Genomic DNA, 20,932 nt, shown 5'->3' with positions numbered 1-20,932 from the left:
AAAATTTTTGTTTAAATTGTATCTGTAGCCTGATAATTAAGAATCTAAAATCAAACTTTGCATAGATGGTGCAGTGTTCCTGAAATGTTTACAGATATGGGACTTGTGGCAGTTGATAGAGATTATCATAATGACTCTTCTAGATATGAATTTGATCAAAATCGTTGGAGCCGTTTTCGAGAAAATCGCGAAAAACCCTGTTTTTGACATTTTCACCATTTTAGCCGCCATCTTGAATTGCATTTGATCGAAAATTTTCGTGTCGGATCCTTATAGTGTGAGGACCTTAAGTTTCAAATTTCAAGTCATTCCGTTAATTGAGAGATGAGATATCGTGTACACAGACGCACATACACTCATACACACACACACACACACACACACACACACACACACACACACACACACACACACACACACACACACACACACACACACACACACACAACACACACACACACACCACACACACACACACACACACACACACCACACACACACATACAGACCAACACCCAAAAACGAAATTTAGAAATTGGGGTACCTTAATTTTTTTCGGAAAGCAATACTTTCCTTACCTATGGTAATAGGGCAAGGAAATTAAAAATTATTACCTTATTATTTTTAGTGGTAGTGTTGGAATTTATATCCTCAGCAATAATTGAATATTTACAGGTATATATTCGTCAAAAATGTTTTGCTGGCTTGGAAATTATTCCTGATTGAGAAACATTCATTCTATATGAGTACTGAATAGTAATGTACATCACAATATAGACTTTTGAAATCTGTTTAACAAGATCTGACTCATTCTTTCATCAGCTCCTTCTATAATAAACCTTTGAAAGTGACTGAATCTATTCGAAGCAAAACAGCTTCTAATTTATCATTCCTTATTCTAATAATTGAAGTCATGAGCAACATAGCCTGCTCAAATATATTCAAACTCACTTTTTAATGAGCCAAAACACTTCAATCATTGGCCAAGTTATGATAGGCTATAGACTATGTAGGTACCTAATGTTATGTATTAAAACATTTGTAGGACGAAATAAATCAATAATAAATAGGGGACTTGATTTGGCAATTTTGGTGAGATATTCTGAAAACTAAAAGCTTTATTATTGTTTTCTAAAGCTTTCTATAACCATTCACTGGATTGAGATTGAAGGTCTTACATACATAATTTGAAAGCTATTTTCTTCATTTTGATTTGATACCTAGTTATAGTTTCATGTCAGAGATGAACGAAAGAATTTCAATTAGATCAAAGACGGTTTAGAGTTTTGATAAAATCAAAAGCTGCAATAACATCAAAGGGTAAATATATAATATTTATCTCTATACTATATAGTAAGTATACTTACTTAGCACCCTTATATGGAGCGCCTTACATAATATGGGTCGCTAATTAAGGAAGTAGTATGAAGTACGCTATCCATATACATTTTCATGTAAAATTTCAAAATTTAGAATGTAACATTGTGATGATTCAATATTGAAAGATATCATAGAGAAAATATGGAGAAGTTGGTACCTACATTGATTAACTCTGATTCTGATGATATTTCTATTAGCTCCGTGTGAGATTCTAGACCGATGTATACTACGATTTTAAGAAATACCGTATCCTTATTATTTGTTCTTCGGGAGTATTCTGTAATGGTTCAGTTTATAGGCCTTCCTTGCTACCTGTAACAACACAAAAAACGGTTAAATTTAAAACTTAAATCTTACCGCCATCTACTAGTTTCCAATGTAGCCACCAAAAACAGCTGATACATCATCAAGCAGGCTGTGGCTTGCAAGTCTGTTTCTTGTTATTGTTGACAAATTTAAAAAGGTTATTTTGACATCTAGCACTAGCATTATTATTATTATAAAACGTTTAATTTTATATACAAGCAATACAAGATAGATTTTTAAATTTCTTATTGTATTCTCAATATGGAAAATGCGATACATTTATTGAGAAGCAGATTTGAAACAGTATTGAGGGGCTAACTTCTCTAAGCTCTGGGATGTTTTCACTGGCAAATTTCATATGTCAATTGGTAAGTTACATAAGTTTTATTTGTAATATTATTCTAGAAATGGTATTATAAACAATTTTGAGAATTACAAACAATAGTGAGAATTTACTACGTGGGAACATCAAACTAAACTGAAAGATGGCAGAATCCGCTTGGCCGAAAACGCTCAAGTTGGGCGTCAAGCCGACTGCACAATCCACTCGGCTCGGCGCAGCGTTGATTTGAATGCTCCCGAATACATCCTGCATAGTTAGCGCGCAAGCGGATTCCGCTCGGCTCGGCCCAGCTGAAACCTCGCTAAGACTTGTCATACGTCCTGATACGGTCGTTGAGACCTGGATATACTAGGTTGTCCCGGTGTCGCACCTGGTTGTTGAAATTATCACGGTTTAGATTAAGGGCACAATTTCTTAGAAATAATTGAGCAAAATTATTAGATTAGAAAATGATAAATGTGCAGTTGTGTGATCAGTAACTGTGTGAGTCCACAGTGCGCGGTTTGATGTGCAAAGTTAACTTCGGACTTGGCTACAATGGATTTTATAAAAAATTGAGATGTAAAAGGACTTATGCAGAAAGCTTCACTCAATTAAATGATAAGTTACGAGTGGTGAAACAAGTAGAAACTTGTTCTGTTTTGTAAAAATATCATGTTTGTGTATCATTATGGATACTGTCTTGAATCCTTCGTCATTGGCTGGGATGACCACACTGACTGTGTCAAGGAAAACTTGAGGTACCTGCCCTCAACCTCTGGTGAGGCAATGTACCTCATTGGAGGATAAAATAACAAAGATAAAGTTATTTTTTTCCAAGTACTTTTACATTTATGTTTTAATAAACCCCCCATCCGTAACCCACATCCCAAACCTAAATTATAAAAGACAGAACTGACCCAGTTGGTTGGTGAAAAAATTAGTCCAGGCAACGAAGACAAACAATGCCAAATAGGGGAAATAATTCATGTATAATCCAAAATTGGTACAGTTGTAGGGGAAGGCTTCTTAAGCAACATATTGAAAGTACTGACCGGTGGGGTGGAGCTAAGGGGGGGAGGGGGCTCCAAATGTGCATTTTTTCTGTTTTTTGTAAATAACTCAAAAACTATGGCCTCCAGGAAAAAGGTTGTCATTAGTAAAATTAAACTACGTAAAGTTTTCTACAAAAAAGGTCCTATGCACTTTTTAATAATAATGGATTAATAATAGTGGATATATAAAGTGGAGAAAATAGGGAAAAATATTCATTGTTCAAAATTACTATAGTTTACGGTTACAAATTCTACTTATACTACTACAAATAATAATAATACTATGTGGAGTTTTTAATACCGGTTTGTGCGAGTAATCCTAGTGAAGGTAAGGAGGGATTAAAGTGAAGATCATGTGGCTTTGGAAGGGGGGGAGCAGACGGCTGGAACGTGGTGGCGTGCTAACCCCCCCCCCCACCACCACCGCCGCTCAGTCACGCCAGTACCTCCCGCATCTCACCAGTCAGGCGGGAAAAATAAAATAAAAAACTAAATAACATAAAATAAAATAAAAAAAAACATTACGGCGAAAACTGTATGGTTGTGTTTGATGGTTACACTGATGTCAACAGCACAAAACGAGCAGAGCAGAAGCGAAGAAGGCTCACAAAAACCTCGGTTGACATAAACTTTCATGAAAATACGACCATCACAGTTCAACAGGAGCATTTCCTAGCTAATGAAAGGAACAAAACAAGACTGATCGACATGTTAATCGAGAAAATGATGGAAACAAGTATTGAAACAAATGTTGCCACCGGAGATGCTGATACCACCATTGTGAGGTGTGGGTTGAATAAAGCTGTTCTACATACAACTGTGATAGTTGGGGAGGATTCACAGATCCCTCAACATCATCAGAGACTATTGAATAGGCTGGTGAGAAGCTCTTTTTGGCTGCATACCATGCTCCTGCACAGCAAGAAAATTTGAACAAACTTCGCTACTCGGCATTTTTGAAAGCACCAGTAAAGCCTAAATCAGACATGGCCACTCTTCCCCCAACCAGAGTAGCTGCAAGGCAACACTCTCGTCGAGTATATTATTTACAGGCAACTAGATGTACATTATGTCATTTTAGCTAACTTTTTATGAGGGTTGATATAAGGATTAACTTTTTGGTGGCTCCCAAGATTGCCACCGAAAATTAGCAACTATCCTTTATACAAGGTTTTCAGAGTTTTTGGGATTGTGACAGAAAATTTAAATTTTCGTTAAACAACGACTACACGATTTTAAAGTAACTAAGAGTAAAGGCGCAAAAGTTTTGCTTATCTTACTACTATCCTTGAGCAGAGTCCCAACTTTATTTCAACAGTTAATAAAAAGTCATTTTTATAATGCATATATTACAAATGTCTGATTTAGGCTTAGGTGTACACGAATTATTTTAGGAAAATGCTTGATATAATTTTAATTATAACCTTGAAAGAAATTGATTTGTACACTTTACTTTGAATAACAAAAAATCAGATTTTCTCCAACATTCTAGTTTAGGCCTACTTATAAAACCCACGATAGCCCAGTCTCCTTGTAGCATGTAACTCGTGCTCCGCAAAGGTCTAATTGCAAACTTGACAAACTGAAAACTTGACGTGCTGGAGAATTTAAAATTAGAAGAATTTTACATAGGCCATTCTTGATAAATTAAGAATCTATATGCAAAACTTCCAGTTAATCAAGTTAGTTCAGATTGTGATGATGCCTCACTCGTTAATTTCCTATCCCGTACGTGTATAAGCCATTTCTTTCCTTTATTATAGTATATGTGCCTTCCCCTATCCTATCATCTAACAAGACTCTTCTATTTCCTCTTGAACATATCTTCACTTAACATGATTATTTTCTCATCATTTTCAGGCACTGTTTCTCATTGTATCAGTTACGTGGTTTCATGTTATTTCTGCGGGAATCCATCAAGCAGAGAAGAATTGGTGTTGAGTAGCTAGGCCTATCTTATTTGAAAAAGCTTTGAAAATATCAGAAAAATGTCTAGTGAATTGGATTGTCAAGTACTGGTAAGTTTATTTTTTTAGTAATAATAATAATAATAATATTCGTATGGCTTTTATTGGTGGGGAGTTCCTGACGGAAGTTCCACCTCGCCTGAATTTATATCATTTGAGCCGTCAATGGGCCTTACGACTTTCATACTTCAGCCGGGACCGAAAATTTAACGTGCCCATCCGATAACACGGATGGGTTATCAGAATTTTTTTTAATGGGTAATTTTTTTCAGTCAAAATGTTCTAATGCTTTTATAATTTAACATTTTTTTTAATTCTATTCTCTTGTTATATTAGTTATTTAGGTATAAACGTAAGCATGAAAGTTTAGTACCTATAAATCAAATCAAATTTTTATTCACAAAATCATATACAAAAAATATATATAAGCCTACTTGTCATCGTCCTTGACTGAAGGTGCCTGACGGTGTGTCAGGGAAACAAAATTCAAATCAGTGGCTCATCAGCCAACTCTATCCACGAATAAATTGGTCTTTTAATTAATCTATCTCCAAATGGAGGGTGCTATATGTGTGGATGCCATTCCTTTTCGGGAGCAGCTGAAGGTTATCATTCACATACATCAGGTTGGACAAGCACAGGATAATACTGTCAACTTATAGAGAGGATTCTCAGATCCTTGAAAAGTGGCCAACAGTGGTATCTGTGATCTGGGAAAGTGATCATCCTTATGTCAATCTTCTGGAGCAGTAGTACATCATGACAAGCAGGTGCATGGTCCCACAGCAGCATTCTACAATGTGGCTGTGGAACAGGGAATGATGAGCTGTGTCAAGGTATTCCCTGCCGATAAAGTGTGACAGCTTCTTAAGAAGATAGATCACCCTGGATAGCGTCCTGATACATGCTGGCCAACCTATTGTTCATGCAAACACCAAGCAGTTTTACTGGTTCCACTTCTACTAAAGATCTCTTTAGAGAGCATATTAGGAATTTCTTTGACCTTATTCAGCTTCATCCTGTTTGCTGTGAAACAGGCCTTGGCTGCTTGATCCACCGTTTTCCTTGTAGCAGTCAGTGTGGTCTCGTCTGCAAAGAGGATGGAGCTCTGCCTGTCTTGCAGGATGAAGAGTAGACGGCCCAATACATAACCCGGAGGTACTCCGTGCTCCACACTTCCAACACGTGATGTATCTCCCTCAAATGAAACCACTAGCCTCCTGCTTCCCAAGTAGCCCCTGAATGTATTAAAAGCTGTACCCTGGACACTGTATTTCAGCAGATTTTCAATCAATATATCATGGGGTACACAATCAAAATCTTTACTTATATCGCATTGTGTGAGTGCAAGAGTATCATCATGTTCAAAACTTTCTGAATTTTACTTGTTAGAGCAAGTAGAACACTAGCTGTTGACCGTCCATTTTTGAAGCAGTGCTGGAAATGAGATAGAAGTTTACTCTTCACAATAAAACTGTGTGGTTGTTTGTTGTTAATCTTAGTTTCTATGACTCTTGACAGTATGGGCACTATTGAGATAGGGCACTTCCTTTCTTGGAAGGAAGTTCAACGTCATCCTTTTCATGTATTGGCAGCGCCCTTCTCGAGTGCAGTTGACTCTGCTTGAGTTCAATTATTCAGCAAAACATATAAGGGAAGATGTTATTTTTGTTCATTATACTTCTTAATTACCTGAGGAAGTTGTGCTTCTTCACTTTCTAGACATTTTGTGTGATCAGATCTATAGAATGCGACACATCATATTCTGAGTGGCGACACAAGTTTGCATTAATAGATAGCTGAAATACTTGAATAATTGGTGTTGCTTCTTACAGCAACTCGATCACAGATTATTATTTTGTGTCTAAAATACCCTATGAAATTGAGGGGTTTGCTTCATGAAATGTTTTTCCCGTAATAAAGGTGAAAGACCGGGCAGCAAGGCTAGCTATTCTTAAGTCTAGTGTGTCTCAACCTTCCTCTGTATTAATGAACTTCTGAATCTTCATGAAACAGGTCCTGGGCCTGTCCACAGATAGGACCAAGATAAGTACATGTAAGGACAACCGACATATTACACAAAACAAACAAACTGACATAGACATGACTAAAAGACCTAGACAAATTAACGAGGTCGAATTTTACCTACAATTTGCAATTATTTTTCATTCATTTTTTCTTTTTTCATTGTTCTAGGAGAAACTGAAATCTCTGTATAAAAACATTCATGAAATTGAAAAGGAGAGGAACAACATTGAAAATCATTTGAATAATATCATGAAAACGCACGAGAAAGTTGCACAGGAAGGAAAAGTATCTCCTTATTACCAGGTAAAAAACATTGATATTTTTTTAATAAAATCAATATGTAATATAAAAACAATGCTGCTTCATCTTACCGTATATAAGTATGATTGCAAACAATTCTATAAAGAAATTGTAACGTAAATATTCAATTGTGAGTTGTATTTAAAGTATTTTTTCTTATTATGACAACTATTAAAACTATTTTCAGAGGCATCGATTATCGCTAAAAATCTTACACTAAAAACTATAAAACTTCAGTTCATCCATTGATGACCTAAGTAGTTGTGAGATTTATAGGCTACGCATTATTATGATGGTAATACGATGTTTAACGGATTTTTTTCATGAATGATGCTGCGATGTTGGAAAATTGATCATTTACTGGCATTTTCTATGCTGAATGAGAATTGAAAAATGAATTGGATTTGTGGTAACTACTGTTTTACCTATCACATTAATTTTGATGATTCTATGATATATTATTTTTCCTAAACAGCAAAAGATATTAAGCGTTATTTGATGAATGGAGAACAAAAATATTAATTCGATCTCAAACTCAGCTTTGATTGTTAACCAGGAAACTCCAATTTTGGCCAGAATAGATTTTTGTATTAATGATACCGTATTTGAAACTTCACAAACTAGAAAATATAAATCTTTGTAACTCAAAGATAAACTTTTTTCAGTCGGTTTTGGCTCTCCTGTAAAATGGAGTATCGACCTCATGTTATAATAATTCAATTTATAATTATTTAATTTTTCAGCAAAAATTGAAAAGCATGTACACAAATGCTGTCGTCAGTTCTTCATCAGAGGAAGAAATAATTCGCCAAGCATTGTCGGAGCTGTATGAGCTGAGGACCATTTGCAAGGAGAAGAGAATTGAGGTCTGTATATAGCAATGAGGTCAGTAAACAACCTAACCTAACTTAATTCAACCTAGAGCCTTAATCCAACCTGACCCTAACCCCAACCTTTAAAATCTAACCCTACCTAACACGAAATATATTATCCTTGGAAGTCTTGAATGAAACTTCTTGAAATTGTCGCAATCACTTATTATTATTATTGAAACGTTTTCGAAGAATTTGTTACGGTTGATAGATAATTATAGAATGTAAAATAAGGATGGGTTTTTCTATCCCAATCATGATTGTTTTAAAAAATAAATACATGGGTGGTTGTGACAATTTTGAGCCAATTCATTAAATATCCCATCATAATTTTCATTCATAAAATTGAATCATAATCATTCATAATTAATCAATCCATCATCATTCCTTAGCATCACCTCCACTCCGACGCAGAAACTCATGGATGTCTCAATTATACATCTATATTGTAGATATAGAATTTCCTCAATAGTATTAATGATACGAATTTATTTCAATTCCCCATTCATAAGCTAGTCTTGAGTTTTGAGATAGGATTTTTGGTGAAGATGGAAGAAAATAATTTTGTAATCTGCTTTCACTAAATTCAATAATTGAATTATGCCTTTTTTAATTCAATTTGTTCATTTTTTATATATTTTTGTCGCCTATATATTTGTTCAATATATTTTTTATAATGTAGATTATAGATGTTGAACTGTATTTCTTTATTAGAATTAATAATACAAATTGCTTTCAATTCCCACTTATAAGCTAGTCTTGAGATTGGATTTTTTTTAATTCAATAATTGAATTGATTCAATTTTACATTTGAATTTGATACATTTATCAGTTATAATTAATATTACATCTTCTAATTCGATTTGTTTATATTTTGTTGGCAGGCGCAGGTAGCAGGCGATGAAGACACGACCCGCCGAGGGGATCTGCTGGATATGATACTCAGCTCTGCCCTCTCTTTCCCACTGTGGGTCGGAAAACCCGGCGAGAAGGCACCGCCCCTCTGTGGTGCCATACCAGCCGATAGCTCCTACATTGCAAAGGTACCGTACTAACTTGAATTTGCCCCCTGTGGGTTGGGGGAGTCGGGGAGTCGATCATCGTACTCAAGAATGTGTTGAAAACCAGAATTCACCCACAGTATCCATACTTGTCGTAAGAGGCGACTAAAATGGACCTCAAGATAAGGCAACTCTAGAAGTTGTTGCCTTGCCTTCAAACCCACGGGATCTGCCCCATCAGGGCAGTTTCGGAGGGGCAAAAAGAAAATCCCAAGAGACCAGAGTTGGGTGAAACTCCAGGCACAAATGTAGGTCAAGAGGCTAAGTCGAGGGTGGCTAGGTGCCCTAGAGGCAATTTGGTGACCCCTCCTTCAGTGGAAGGACCTATAAAGAAGCCAGGAGTGAAACTCACGTTGGGGGAAATAGAGAAAACCAAAGAGACCAGAGATGGGTGAGACTCCAGGCACAAATGTAGGTCAAGAGGCTGAGTCAAGGGTGGCCGGGCGCCCTAGAGGCAACTTGGCCACCCCTTCATTAGCGGTAGGACCTTCAAAGTAGGCCAGGAGTGGAACTCACGTAGGTCAAGAGGACTTATCAGTCTGAAGAGACTGCCAAGCATATCACACTGGACTGTAACAAGCAACTGGGTGATGAATGGGATGTTAGTATAGAGAAAACTCCTGGTTCTTGTAAAGAACACAGGTATTGGTTTGCCTAACTAACATACTACTTTGGAACACAATAAGCTTCGGTTGACGTGTGGGGTTCTTTGAACCTTTGGATCCTTGAATCCGTCCCTTCAAAAACAATAAACAATAAACTTAAATTTATTATTGATGTCAAGTTGGAATAGATTAAAAAATTGAACTGGCATACCAGCAGATACCTAATACATTGCTGAGGAAGAAAGTTTTAAAACTGGTAGTTTATTTTTTTCAAATCAAATAAAATTCGTTATTATATATTCCCAAAAACAATACAATACAATGATTATCAATGTATGTTTTTATTATTTAATAATATTTTTTCACAGAATATTATAACATATATGCAATGAATGATATTTTTTATTAAAGTCTGTTAACTTTTAATCATAATTAGTTGCTACGAAAACCAATCAGAGAAGCCTTCTTTTCAGTAAAATCTTCTCTGAATCGTTCTCATATCATTTAATTATGATTAAAATTTAACAGGCTTTTGTGCATCTGGGCCAATGTAGTGATGCATTTGAGGTCAACATTCCGTGATGCGTATTGGAGCTTCATCATACAGTTCTTGGTCTTATTAGTTGATGTTAAAGTAGTTGGAATGAATATCGGAGGTTCAACTCTACAATAATATTTATCACATTAAACTGATAGTTTTAAGTTATTTGTCGAATAAAAAGTAAAACACAAACATAAATACGACTACCGTTTGTCACATGGCTTACGTCAAGTCTATAACTTAGTACTTTCCTAAAATTGATTAAGTGTGTCCTCTCTTAAAGAAAGTGACATTATGTATTACGGTGAGGCGAAACATCCGAAAATAATAATTATAATAACTATTACGTTTTTATCAATTAACTATCTTATGCTCACAACAAAATTGTTCGATTGGCTTCTTCACTTGACCTAATTTATATCTGCAAGTACATTGTAACAAATATTATAGTGAGTTGAAATCCCGATATTCATTTATGAACAACTGTACATTGTTTTTTTTTTTTGACAGACAAGATATATTTATTTAAAAAATAATTCAATTTACAAAGTAAAAATCTTATGTAGGTACTCATTTTCAATACAAAACAACAACAAAGAATAAAAACATCCTCATGAATACACTAAGCCAAATAAATGTTTAGAGAATGGTCTGCATGGGCAAAAATGCCTGTGCGCAAACCATTGTTGCATATTATAAGTTACATAACCTAGTTTACAAATTCCGAATCAGGAATTTTGTGGAAGTTGACAAAACTTCCACCTGGAGCGCTGAAGGTGGTTTTTTGTAGCAGTTTTGTTGTTCCTATTTCGGAACTAGGAAACATACTCGACTGTAAAGAAAACATATGGTTTCATTACCGTAGAGTATACTGTAATGAGAATCATTATGTTTATTTGTTCTGCAAACAGCTGTTTACCGACTTGATTTCATGCATGAAAAACAGCTGAGATTGAATGACTATGACAAAAACAATTTTAAAGAAGGATACTTATATTTTTATTTTTATTCAAGAGTAGCCCTAATGAAAAAAGACGTCATCGGCTTGAAATTTGAGACATAAACAACCCATGGGATAACTTGTTATGCTGTGTTTGGTATTATTGAGAAGTGTATTTAAGTGAATTTTAAGTGCTTTTTAAGTGAATGAATGTTTATTTTGTAGCCGGGTGACTGGGTAGCAGCGTTCGTGAAAGGCGACGAGAAGGAGATCTGGATGCTGGCGGAGGTGATAATGTACAACGCGGCCACTAACAAGTACAAGGTGGACGACATCGACGAGGACCAGAAGGAGCGCTATGTCGTGTGCAAGCGCAAGGTGGTGCCGCTGCCTCTTATGCGCGCCAACCCGGAGACCGATCCGTATGCCTTGTTTCCGGCCGGATCTGTTGGTAAGTCTTGACATTCTAACAGTCTTAGAATTCTTGACATTCATTTCATTCCTTGAGGGTACGGCTCCCGAGACCGATCTGTATGCCTTGTTTCCGGCCGGATCTGTTGGTAAGTCTTGACATTCTAACAGTCTTAGAATTCTTGACATTCATTTCATTCCTTGAGGGTACGGCTCCCGAGACCGATCTGTATGCCTTGTTTCCGGCCGGATCTGTTGGTCAGTCTTAACATCCTCTACATTCATGCTTATCCCTTCTCCCTTGAGGGTACGGCTCCACAGACAGTATTTTACTGCGTGGTTAGGCTGTAGTTTCACTGCTGATAATAAACTGTTTGATGGTGGCTTCTTGCGCAGTTAATTTACTGCTCAATATGTGCAGTGAAATACGTAAAGTAACGCAGTTATGCAGATCGGCACAAATCTACTGCTCGAAAAATGTGACCAGTTCACTCGTCGCTCGACCTTGATACTGCCGCTTCTTAGACTGGCCACTAACGGTGAAACATTCATGATACACGTGTCGTCATAAAAATACATTGCACAGTTTCAATTTCTATTTTATTTCTATATTGTATGTCTTATTCATGAAAGCGTTATTTTTCCTTTATTAAGCAGTTCATTGTTAACTTTTTGATAGCAAAAATAATGAAATAGGTTGAATATGAATAAAGAAAAGATTTTTTTCATTTGTGACTGCAGTAGTTTTAGTATTGTCAACTTTTCACAAGCAAGGGAATAACTTTTGGCCAGATTTCAGAGAAGCGTATCATCTATTTATTTTTATTTATTTAACAAGGACAAATATAAACTGTCATGAAATGATTGGGAATGAAAAAGCAGGCTCATAGTCCTTATTATTCCAATCCCGAATTTTGTTCGTACACAGTCCAAAGGAGGGCTGTGTTTAATCGAAACTATTAAACACAGTCTTATGTTTATTTTGATAGGATATACTATTGTTTTTTTGGATTATATGAGTTATTGTTAAAGGAAAGATTTATGATTTATTGTTTAAGGAAATATCTTAATTTAATAATATAGGCCTACTTACAGCAGGCTATAAATGTAGAATTATGTAGGTGTGCATTGGTGTAATTTCAAATCATGTAAGAGTGGGAGTTTCAGAAATGATGCAAAGAAATCTATGAAGAAACATTTATATTAATTGTATTATAATTATGTCCATATGATAAGCAAACAGTAAAATATGCTAAATAATTATTATAATACTGTAAATTGAACGATTATTTATTTGGAACGTAAATGTTTCAAAAATTAATCACAATTTAGCTGATAGCAATATCATATTTTTCAAAATAACAGTAGGCTACTAAAATAAAGTAGGTACCTAAAATAAATTATGTCATCTCATGATGATAACACAGAAATTATTAATCATTTGTATTTATTCTTTTTTGAATAAGGATTCATTTGTTCTTCAACTATGTTTTTTTATTTTAGATGGTAATAAAGTAGGCCTAAATTTTCAATTAGCATAGAAACTATCACAGTATACTAGGAATAAAACTAAATTTGTTGTTTTATTTTTGGTCAAATAAACTGATCAATATAGTAAAAAGTATTGGAAATGCATGTAAAAAAAAAGGTTTCTTCAAATTAATTAATAGACTAAAAATGTTTGACTTACCTGTAAAATGGTATTTCATTTCCTTCAACATGCCCATTCTTGCATCCAAATGCAACACAATACATCACCATTTTTCGGTCGTATTTTTATTCAATTCTACGCATTTTACAACAAATATATCACAATATTTAAGAGAGAAGGTTGTGATCTAATACTGATAGCCCCAATATTTATTCAAATCCATTTTTTAACTTTAAAAATGAAAAATCGTACTCAAGAGCTGCAACAACCTGCTTAAATGTATGAGTACGAGAGAGAAGGGAATCCCACACGGTATGCCTGTCTCACTCACTCCGCCTTACACACTTTTAGCTGTAGCTTAGCATTGGACAGCCCGTTCCAGTTAGTATAGAGTTCACTGCTGTGAACACAATAACTCCATTCCTAATTAACCGATTGACTTGAAATTTGAAACTTAAGGTCCTTATACCATGAGGATCCGACAATAAGAAATTCAATTCAAAATGGCGGAAAAAATAGCGGATAATGGCTAAAAAACCATATTTTTCACGGTTTTCTCGAAAACGGCTTTAACGATTTTCTTCAAATTTATACCCTAGATAGCTATTTATAAGACCTATCAACTGACATGAGTCTCATTTCTGGGGAAAATTGCAGTAGCTCCGTAATATTCCTGAGAAGAATGAATTTTGTTAAATTTCTATTTTACGATTTTCTCAAAAATGACGTGACCGATTTTTTTTTCAAATTCATACCCTGTATAGTTATTTATCAGCTCTATTAACTGGCATGAGTCTCCTCCCTGGGAAACTAACAGGGGGTCCTCCCCATCCCTGAGAAATATACTTGTAACCTCCTTCTCGTGCGTGAGGTAGGTAGGTAGAGCAGTTTATTCAAAAGAACACACAAATCATGTCGATATTTTATTTGTAGAACAGCTGTTTTGGCAACTTTTAAAAAATCCTCAAATTTCATAATTTAAACAAAGGAAAATGTACTTTGAAAACAATAACAATAGTATAATCATAGTTTTAATTATTTAGCCGCCAATCGGCATAATGTTATTCCCCGAAATTATCCTCTTTTAAGAATGAGGCTTATAGATCAATGAGCAAGGAAAGTTGTGTGAGTGTACCACACCAGATTTTTTGTTGTTCATTTTTTCTTCGCTGCTCTATTTGAGGTTAAATTATTTTTCTAAAATTATGATTTAATTATTGCTATTGGTTGTCTATTTTGTGTTAAGCTGCGTACACATATACGCTCTTCCAACCCGCACCGAGCACGCTCCTCCCTCGTACCGCCCTCGTTCCTCCATCGAACTACAGTCGCGCCGCCCACGCACCCATCATGAACGTTACGGAAGATGTTAGATCTTCTCGCGTTCCCCGGTCGAACCATTGTTGCTCCCCGGTCGATCATCAATCGCTCTGCTGGAGTGACGTTCGGTTGCGGAGCAGAGCGAAAGTCTGTACGCACCTTTAGAAGCCTGTCGCTGATGATGAACATGTGTATATGCATGATAAACATGTTCATCATGCATGTTCTACCGTTAGTAGCCAGCCTTCTGCGCGACTAGCCACCTTCTATTCCCTATAGTATGCTCTATTCGAAGGAGTACGAGTGCTCGTTCATACATTCACAGAATGCTGGGCAGACAAAATAGACCATAGCGAGAAGATTTTCATTTGAAATACGTTTTTGAATGTTGAGGAACTCTTTCTTGAGAAATGTAAGAATTACTGGAATCTAGGGCTGAAAAATTACAATGTTCATTGGAAATTAATATTCAGTTTTTTTAATCTTTAATCTACAATAAAATAAACTATACAAGAATAAATTACAACTGAAGAGATTCTTGAAAAATAATAAGTTTTCAAGGTTAGAAAAAGATTAACTGATTCAAGATGAAATCAACTGACTCGAAATAGTGGCCAAGAAGCAACAACGAAAGCAGCCTGTTCTAGTCGGCAGAAATAGTCTTTAGTTTTTCCATTAAAAATAGTTCACAAACAGTAATCGGTTTGGGAATAACTTGTATTTTGTCTGCCGCATATCCTGCTTTTGTGTGAAGATTACTAAGAATGTGTGAATAATTGATTGTCTAAAATCCTTTTTTGTATATATGGATAAATAAAACTGTCAAATAACGAATTTTAACTACCAACTGTAATTGAGCATTGGGCTGATCCTGGTGAAAGATTGATCTCGCTTTGTGCAATCCAGCTTGAGGGGCCCATTACATGATATCAAACATCTTTCTTTTAACAGCATTTATCAAATATTTGTTTTCCTATAACATGTTGTGTTGTAAATTGAACGAAATTCTCACACATTTGTGATGTTTTGTTGTAGTGATGGCGCTCTACCCGCGATCCACGTGTTTCTACAAAGCTGTCGTCAAGGAACCCCCCCTCACCCCGACCGACAGCTACAAGCTGCTCTTCGAAGACCCCACCTACGCCGACGGCTACGCCCCCCCTCTCCCCGTGCCCCAGTGCCACGTCATCGCCTGCAAGGACAAGAAGCTCAAGCTGTCCAAGGCCTGACACAACGACTCCCTTCTCCAAATATTCAACAACGTCGAGCTCATGTGACTGATGGAGACGGACGTTGATCCTACCAACTAGTCCAACCAACCAGTTTAAAGTTAACAAGGAACAACTAGTTGAGTGTTTTCAACGGACCAAATGAAGTTTTTAAATGCACTACCTTAGTTGAAACGTTTGAACGAACTTTTTGAGTGTTTTCAACGGACTAGATGACAGTGTTATCAACAGACTAAGAGTTATCACTCAGTGTTATCAACGGAGTTTTTTCAGTGAACTCAAGTATTTTCAACGGACTGAATCAAGTTTTTCAATGAACTAGTTGTATGTTTCGACCTACTACGAGTATGATAACTAAAATTTAAACTACTCGTATTTGACGCTTCTCACCAATTGTTAGAAGCTGAGAAGTCTTCAACTAACTATTGAGTGTTTTCAACAAACTGAGTGTTTTCAACGGACTAAATCCAGCAACTTTTCAGAAACAATTCTCCAGAAACTAACTGAAAGTTCTCATTAATAATTCAGTTGCATGAACTATTTAAGCGTTTTCAACAATCTGATAGAGTGCTTTCAATGGACTAATGTTTTTTCATAAACTTGTTTAATACTCAAAACATTCTGAGAGTACTGAAATGAACATGTTCATGATTACAGCTGAAATTAGATTTATTAGGAAGATTATTATATATAACTATTTTATTGGATTTTCTAATTAGATAGTTCTTAAACTATATTTTATATTAGATTTGCCTGTCAGTGGCAAATGACCGGCGAAACGTGACATCAGTGGCTGGCCTCAGTATCACATAGTTACTTTAAATTTAAATAATCAAGCATAAAGGAAGCAAAATGTTTGATCTTTGCTGATGATGTAAAGCTCTACATGGAGATTACTAATGATTGATTCCAATGATTGTAATTTGTTGCAGCAAGATCTTGACAGATTGGCTAGATGGTCTTCTATCAATGGACTTGACTTGAATGTTAGGAAGTGTAAGTGTATCTCATTCTCTAGAAAAAGTTTGAAGATGAACTTTTCTTATGAAGTACATGGTATGAATCTGGAAAGAGTCGATACATGTAAGGATTTGGGTGTAATCTTTGATAGCTGTCTCAGGTTCTCAGTGCACATAGACTAGAGCATAGCTAGAGCCAATAAAATGCTAGGTTTTGTTATGAGGAATACAGCTAACTTCAATAACCTTGATGCAATATGTACTGTTTATGTGTCATTGGTCCGGAGTGTGTTGGAATATTGCTCTGTGATTTGGAACCCTTATACTGATTTGTGTACTCATGGTCTTGAGGTAGATCAGAATAAGTTTTTGAGGTTTCTCTATTACAAGCGCTTCGGCCAATCCTGTCCTTTGGGTTTTCCTACAGACCGTTTGAGAGGTACCTTTCACTTTGTATCATTGAGATTACGACGGGAGAGAGACTCATTGATTTTTGTGCATGGTCTGTTAAGGGGTCGATTTTCTTCTCCTTCGCTGCTCTCATTGATCAGGTTCCATGTTCCTGCGTTCAACTCCAGAGATCATCCCACCTTTGATATTATCAGATGTAGAACGGTCAGTGGTTACAATGCTCCCCTGTTTAGGTCTCTTCGATTATACAATAGGCTTAATGATGCATTAGATTTTTTTGATTCAGACAGTGTGTTCAGGCGGGACTTGAATAAGATTTATGTTTGTTGAGTTTTGTCTTTTTTTCTTTCCTATGTATTATAATACATAATATATTAGTGTTTTTATTTATAAGTTTCATATTTGCAAAGTTTCCATAATTCTCTTTTCTTTGTTTCTTTTCTTCTTGAATTCTTCAGTATTAGTTACATACTTAGTTTTTCTTCTTTTATCTGCTATACCCTCAAAGTTTGAGCATGCGGTTTTTATAGTTTCATATTATTTGCAAGGTTTTCTATTATTATTTTTTTGTATTTTGTTTTTTCTAAAACTCAATAGTATATTAGTTAAGTTATTCTATTTTCATTTTAATGTATTATATTTTCAAATTGTATGCTCAATGTGTGTTATGAGGGCAATAATGGGATTCAGTTCCTGGTGCCCTCAAATATGTAAATTTTCAAATAAATAAATAATAATAAATAAATAAATAATATTCTAAAAGTGAAATAACATAAAAACTCTTTGCAGCACTTATTGTAAAGCGTACGGCACCTACATAGGAAAATGACAGTAGATAGACTTTGACTAAACACTTATCAACGTTTCAATCATGTTTAAATCAACTATTTATAGTTGACGTTTGGCTCGTTGAAATTGTGTATTATTAAATAGAATACTTCTGTATGTGCGGTTTTTAAAATTTCAGCTTACTATCACTAAAATACTGTTCAAATATTATTAACAATGCAATGCTGATATTGGAGATCGGATGCTGTTTATAGAATTGAAAATAAAGGAGTTTTCTCTTACAAACTCGTATGATCTGTAACGTCTACACACGAGATTAGCTTCAATTATATTAATGGTATCATAAAAATAATAAGATGAATGATCAAAATGTAATAGTCGTGAATCAGTCTGTTAAGGTATCGATGTAATAATTATCGTCAATGTTTATAAATAAAACTATCAATTTTACCAAACTTATTATTTTTTAATCTGTTTCAATGCCACATTTTTTTTGATAGCAATATAGAACTTGACAAATAAATGAGCAATAAATATTATGCTATATAAAGTATATCTTAGTCTGAGAAACAAAATAATTTTGAATTACATACATAGATAAAATCAATATCAAACATTTTTTTTCAGACAGACCCTAGAATCGATAAAAATAATATTGCTTTGGCCCGGTTAAATTTCAACCGTGATTGATTCCACAAGAACCCATCAGAGGTTTTTTTTAAAAAAAAACCTGCTTCTCTGATTGGTTCTAGAGGAATTAACCACGATTAAAATTTAACTGGCTTTTGTGCAATCAGCACTTAATTTTTAAAACCAGGGGCATATTTCACACACAATGTGTATGTCCTGTAAACAAGATTATAATTTGTTGAACAACTGACTAGAATCCCAAAAACTTTGGACTGTATAAAATACGATGAGACTTGTCCCTCCATCCGAGAAAATAACAGCGATGACAAATTGTGCACAATTTCAACTTTCTCAATTTTACAATTATTTAACCACAAATTAATATGTCCCCGATATTCCAGTAGTGCTAGAAAACTTTCAGAGCTAGAAGATTAAAAGGAAATAAAATTTTTTGATAAAATTGAAAACATCGCGAAAATATGTTTTTCTTTTGAAAATCATTTATCTCCAAATAATGGAATGTTCTAATGAGTAAGAACAAGAAGTGATGTTTAGGCCCAATTATATTAGGAACACCAGATTTGTTTTCCGGCTGGTGTCTCACTGGTATCCCAGATTGCCTCGACTGGAATCATCATGCTCGCCCTGCAAACTGCCACTTTCCGGCCACATGACTTGAATAGCTATTACAAAATAGCAGGGCACCTGAATGAAATTACTGAAATGAGTTTATTTAAGCTATTAAATTCTTTTCCTACAGTTACCTTGAAAAGTGACCTTTCCTGCACTGATTACAGAGCGCAAAGAATCACTTTTCCGCTCTAGTGCGCAAAGTATTACTTTGCGTACTCTTAATACTTTGCGTATTATCTTGCAGCCATCCCAATCAGCTGTTGACATTGTTGGCGTGTATTTTGAATGCGAATTTGTTCTATCTATTTTTTTCTGATTTTCAAATAAATAAAAATGAGAACTCATTAAATTATACATTTTGAATATTATTAATTATTCATTATTTCAAATAATATTTTTTTCATTCATAAATTGATTGGTTGAAAAATTATTTAGAAATTAAAATTACTCAAATTATCGATTATTAATTTTCAATTATCAAGTTTAAAATAAATTAAAGTTGTTATTAATAACAAAACTATACAGACAAACATTTGATGGATTTCAGCCATCATTTTACCCATAATCAACCACTTCTCATATTCAATGGTAACTGTAGGAAAAATGTAATGTGAAATACGTGCGCAAAGTTTCCCCTGCTGCACTCAAGAAACCATTCCGCCCTCGCCTGTTTCTTTCGGTGCAGCAAACTGTCACTTTGCGCACTAGTTGCACAAATAACTATTTAATCTCAATAAAATGTCATAGAGGGATAACAGCTATTGTACCTCGTTGAGTGTGCTTTTTCAAGGGAAATTATTTTAGTGGGAATCCAAATCATCGATATAATTAAGCAAATAACATGTATGTGAAGACCACAGGCAAAGAACATTCTAAGTCATTTTTTTCAAAAATGGGTTTTCCGCGCCATCTAGTGGCTCAAGCAGAGTACTACAAAATGGTCTACTTATCAAAGGGGAAGAACATTCTGTGTCAATGTTATTAATGCTGGAAAAAATCATATACAGGGAAATATCATTCTATGTCTAACCAGCTGATTCATTTACAGTGAAAGAATATTCTAAGTCACTTCAGCTGTTCGAGTTACCGTGAAGTAACATTCTATGTCTGAAATAACCTCTTAATTCTGGTGTGTTCGTGCAAAGGTGCAATAAGAATCTGTTAGTTTTGTTGTGTTTGCTTATGCTAGTAGGTTGTTTAATAGTAGTAATTGAAATATTTGTGATTTACATGAGTGATAATAGTGATAAAAAGACAACAAAACGTAAACAACATGGAAGATTATCTGACGCAACAAAAAGAATTCGTGCTATGTCTCACATGCCTGGGGATCCTTGTCTTTGTAAGCGCTACAAATGTTTTGAAATCATCAAAGAAAAGGAAAGGGATGAATTATTGAAACAATTTAATTTAATAGGGGAATACAACAAACAAATGGAACATTTGACAGGACTAATAAGTGTTTTGCCGATTAAACAACGTAGGCCAAGAATGAATGAAGAGGAATCTATTTCTCTCAAAC

The 20,932-nt window shown here is 35.1% G+C and overlaps 1 protein-coding gene across 1 annotated transcript; it reads left to right on the top strand.

Moving 5' to 3' along the window:
- Positions 1 to 1,802: 1,802 nt before the first annotated feature.
- LOC111044493 (SAGA-associated factor 29) lies at positions 1,803 to 18,607 on the top strand. Its single transcript, XM_039420914.1, has 7 exons — positions 1,803 to 2,054; positions 4,924 to 5,081; positions 7,227 to 7,361; positions 8,102 to 8,224; positions 9,115 to 9,273; positions 11,603 to 11,828; positions 15,795 to 18,607. Exons 2-7 carry the CDS (start codon positions 5,052 to 5,054, stop codon positions 15,986 to 15,988), a joined length of 867 nt encoding a protein of 288 aa, XP_039276848.1. The 5' UTR covers positions 1,803 to 2,054; positions 4,924 to 5,051; the 3' UTR covers positions 15,989 to 18,607.
- The last annotated feature ends 2,325 nt before the right edge of the window (positions 18,608 to 20,932 follow it).

The sequence above is a fragment of the Nilaparvata lugens genome, chromosome 2 (genome assembly GCF_014356525.2).
Source record: "Nilaparvata lugens isolate BPH chromosome 2, ASM1435652v1, whole genome shotgun sequence".
NCBI classification, from domain to species: domain Eukaryota; kingdom Metazoa; phylum Arthropoda; class Insecta; order Hemiptera; family Delphacidae; genus Nilaparvata; species Nilaparvata lugens.
This window is presented reverse-complemented; position numbering and strand designations above follow the sequence as displayed.

Bases quoted from the DNA above. Each gene is read 5' to 3' on its own strand.
- LOC111044493 (XM_039420914.1), top strand. From the start codon at position 5,052: ATGTCTAGTGAATTGGATTGTCAAGTACTG. The intron at 7,362-8,101 runs GTAAAAAACATT...TTAATTTTTCAG, and splicing joins AAGTATCTCCTTATTACCAG to CAAAAATTGAAAAGCATGTA. The intron at 9,274-11,602 runs GTACCGTACTAA...TTTATTTTGTAG, and splicing joins ATAGCTCCTACATTGCAAAG to CCGGGTGACTGGGTAGCAGC.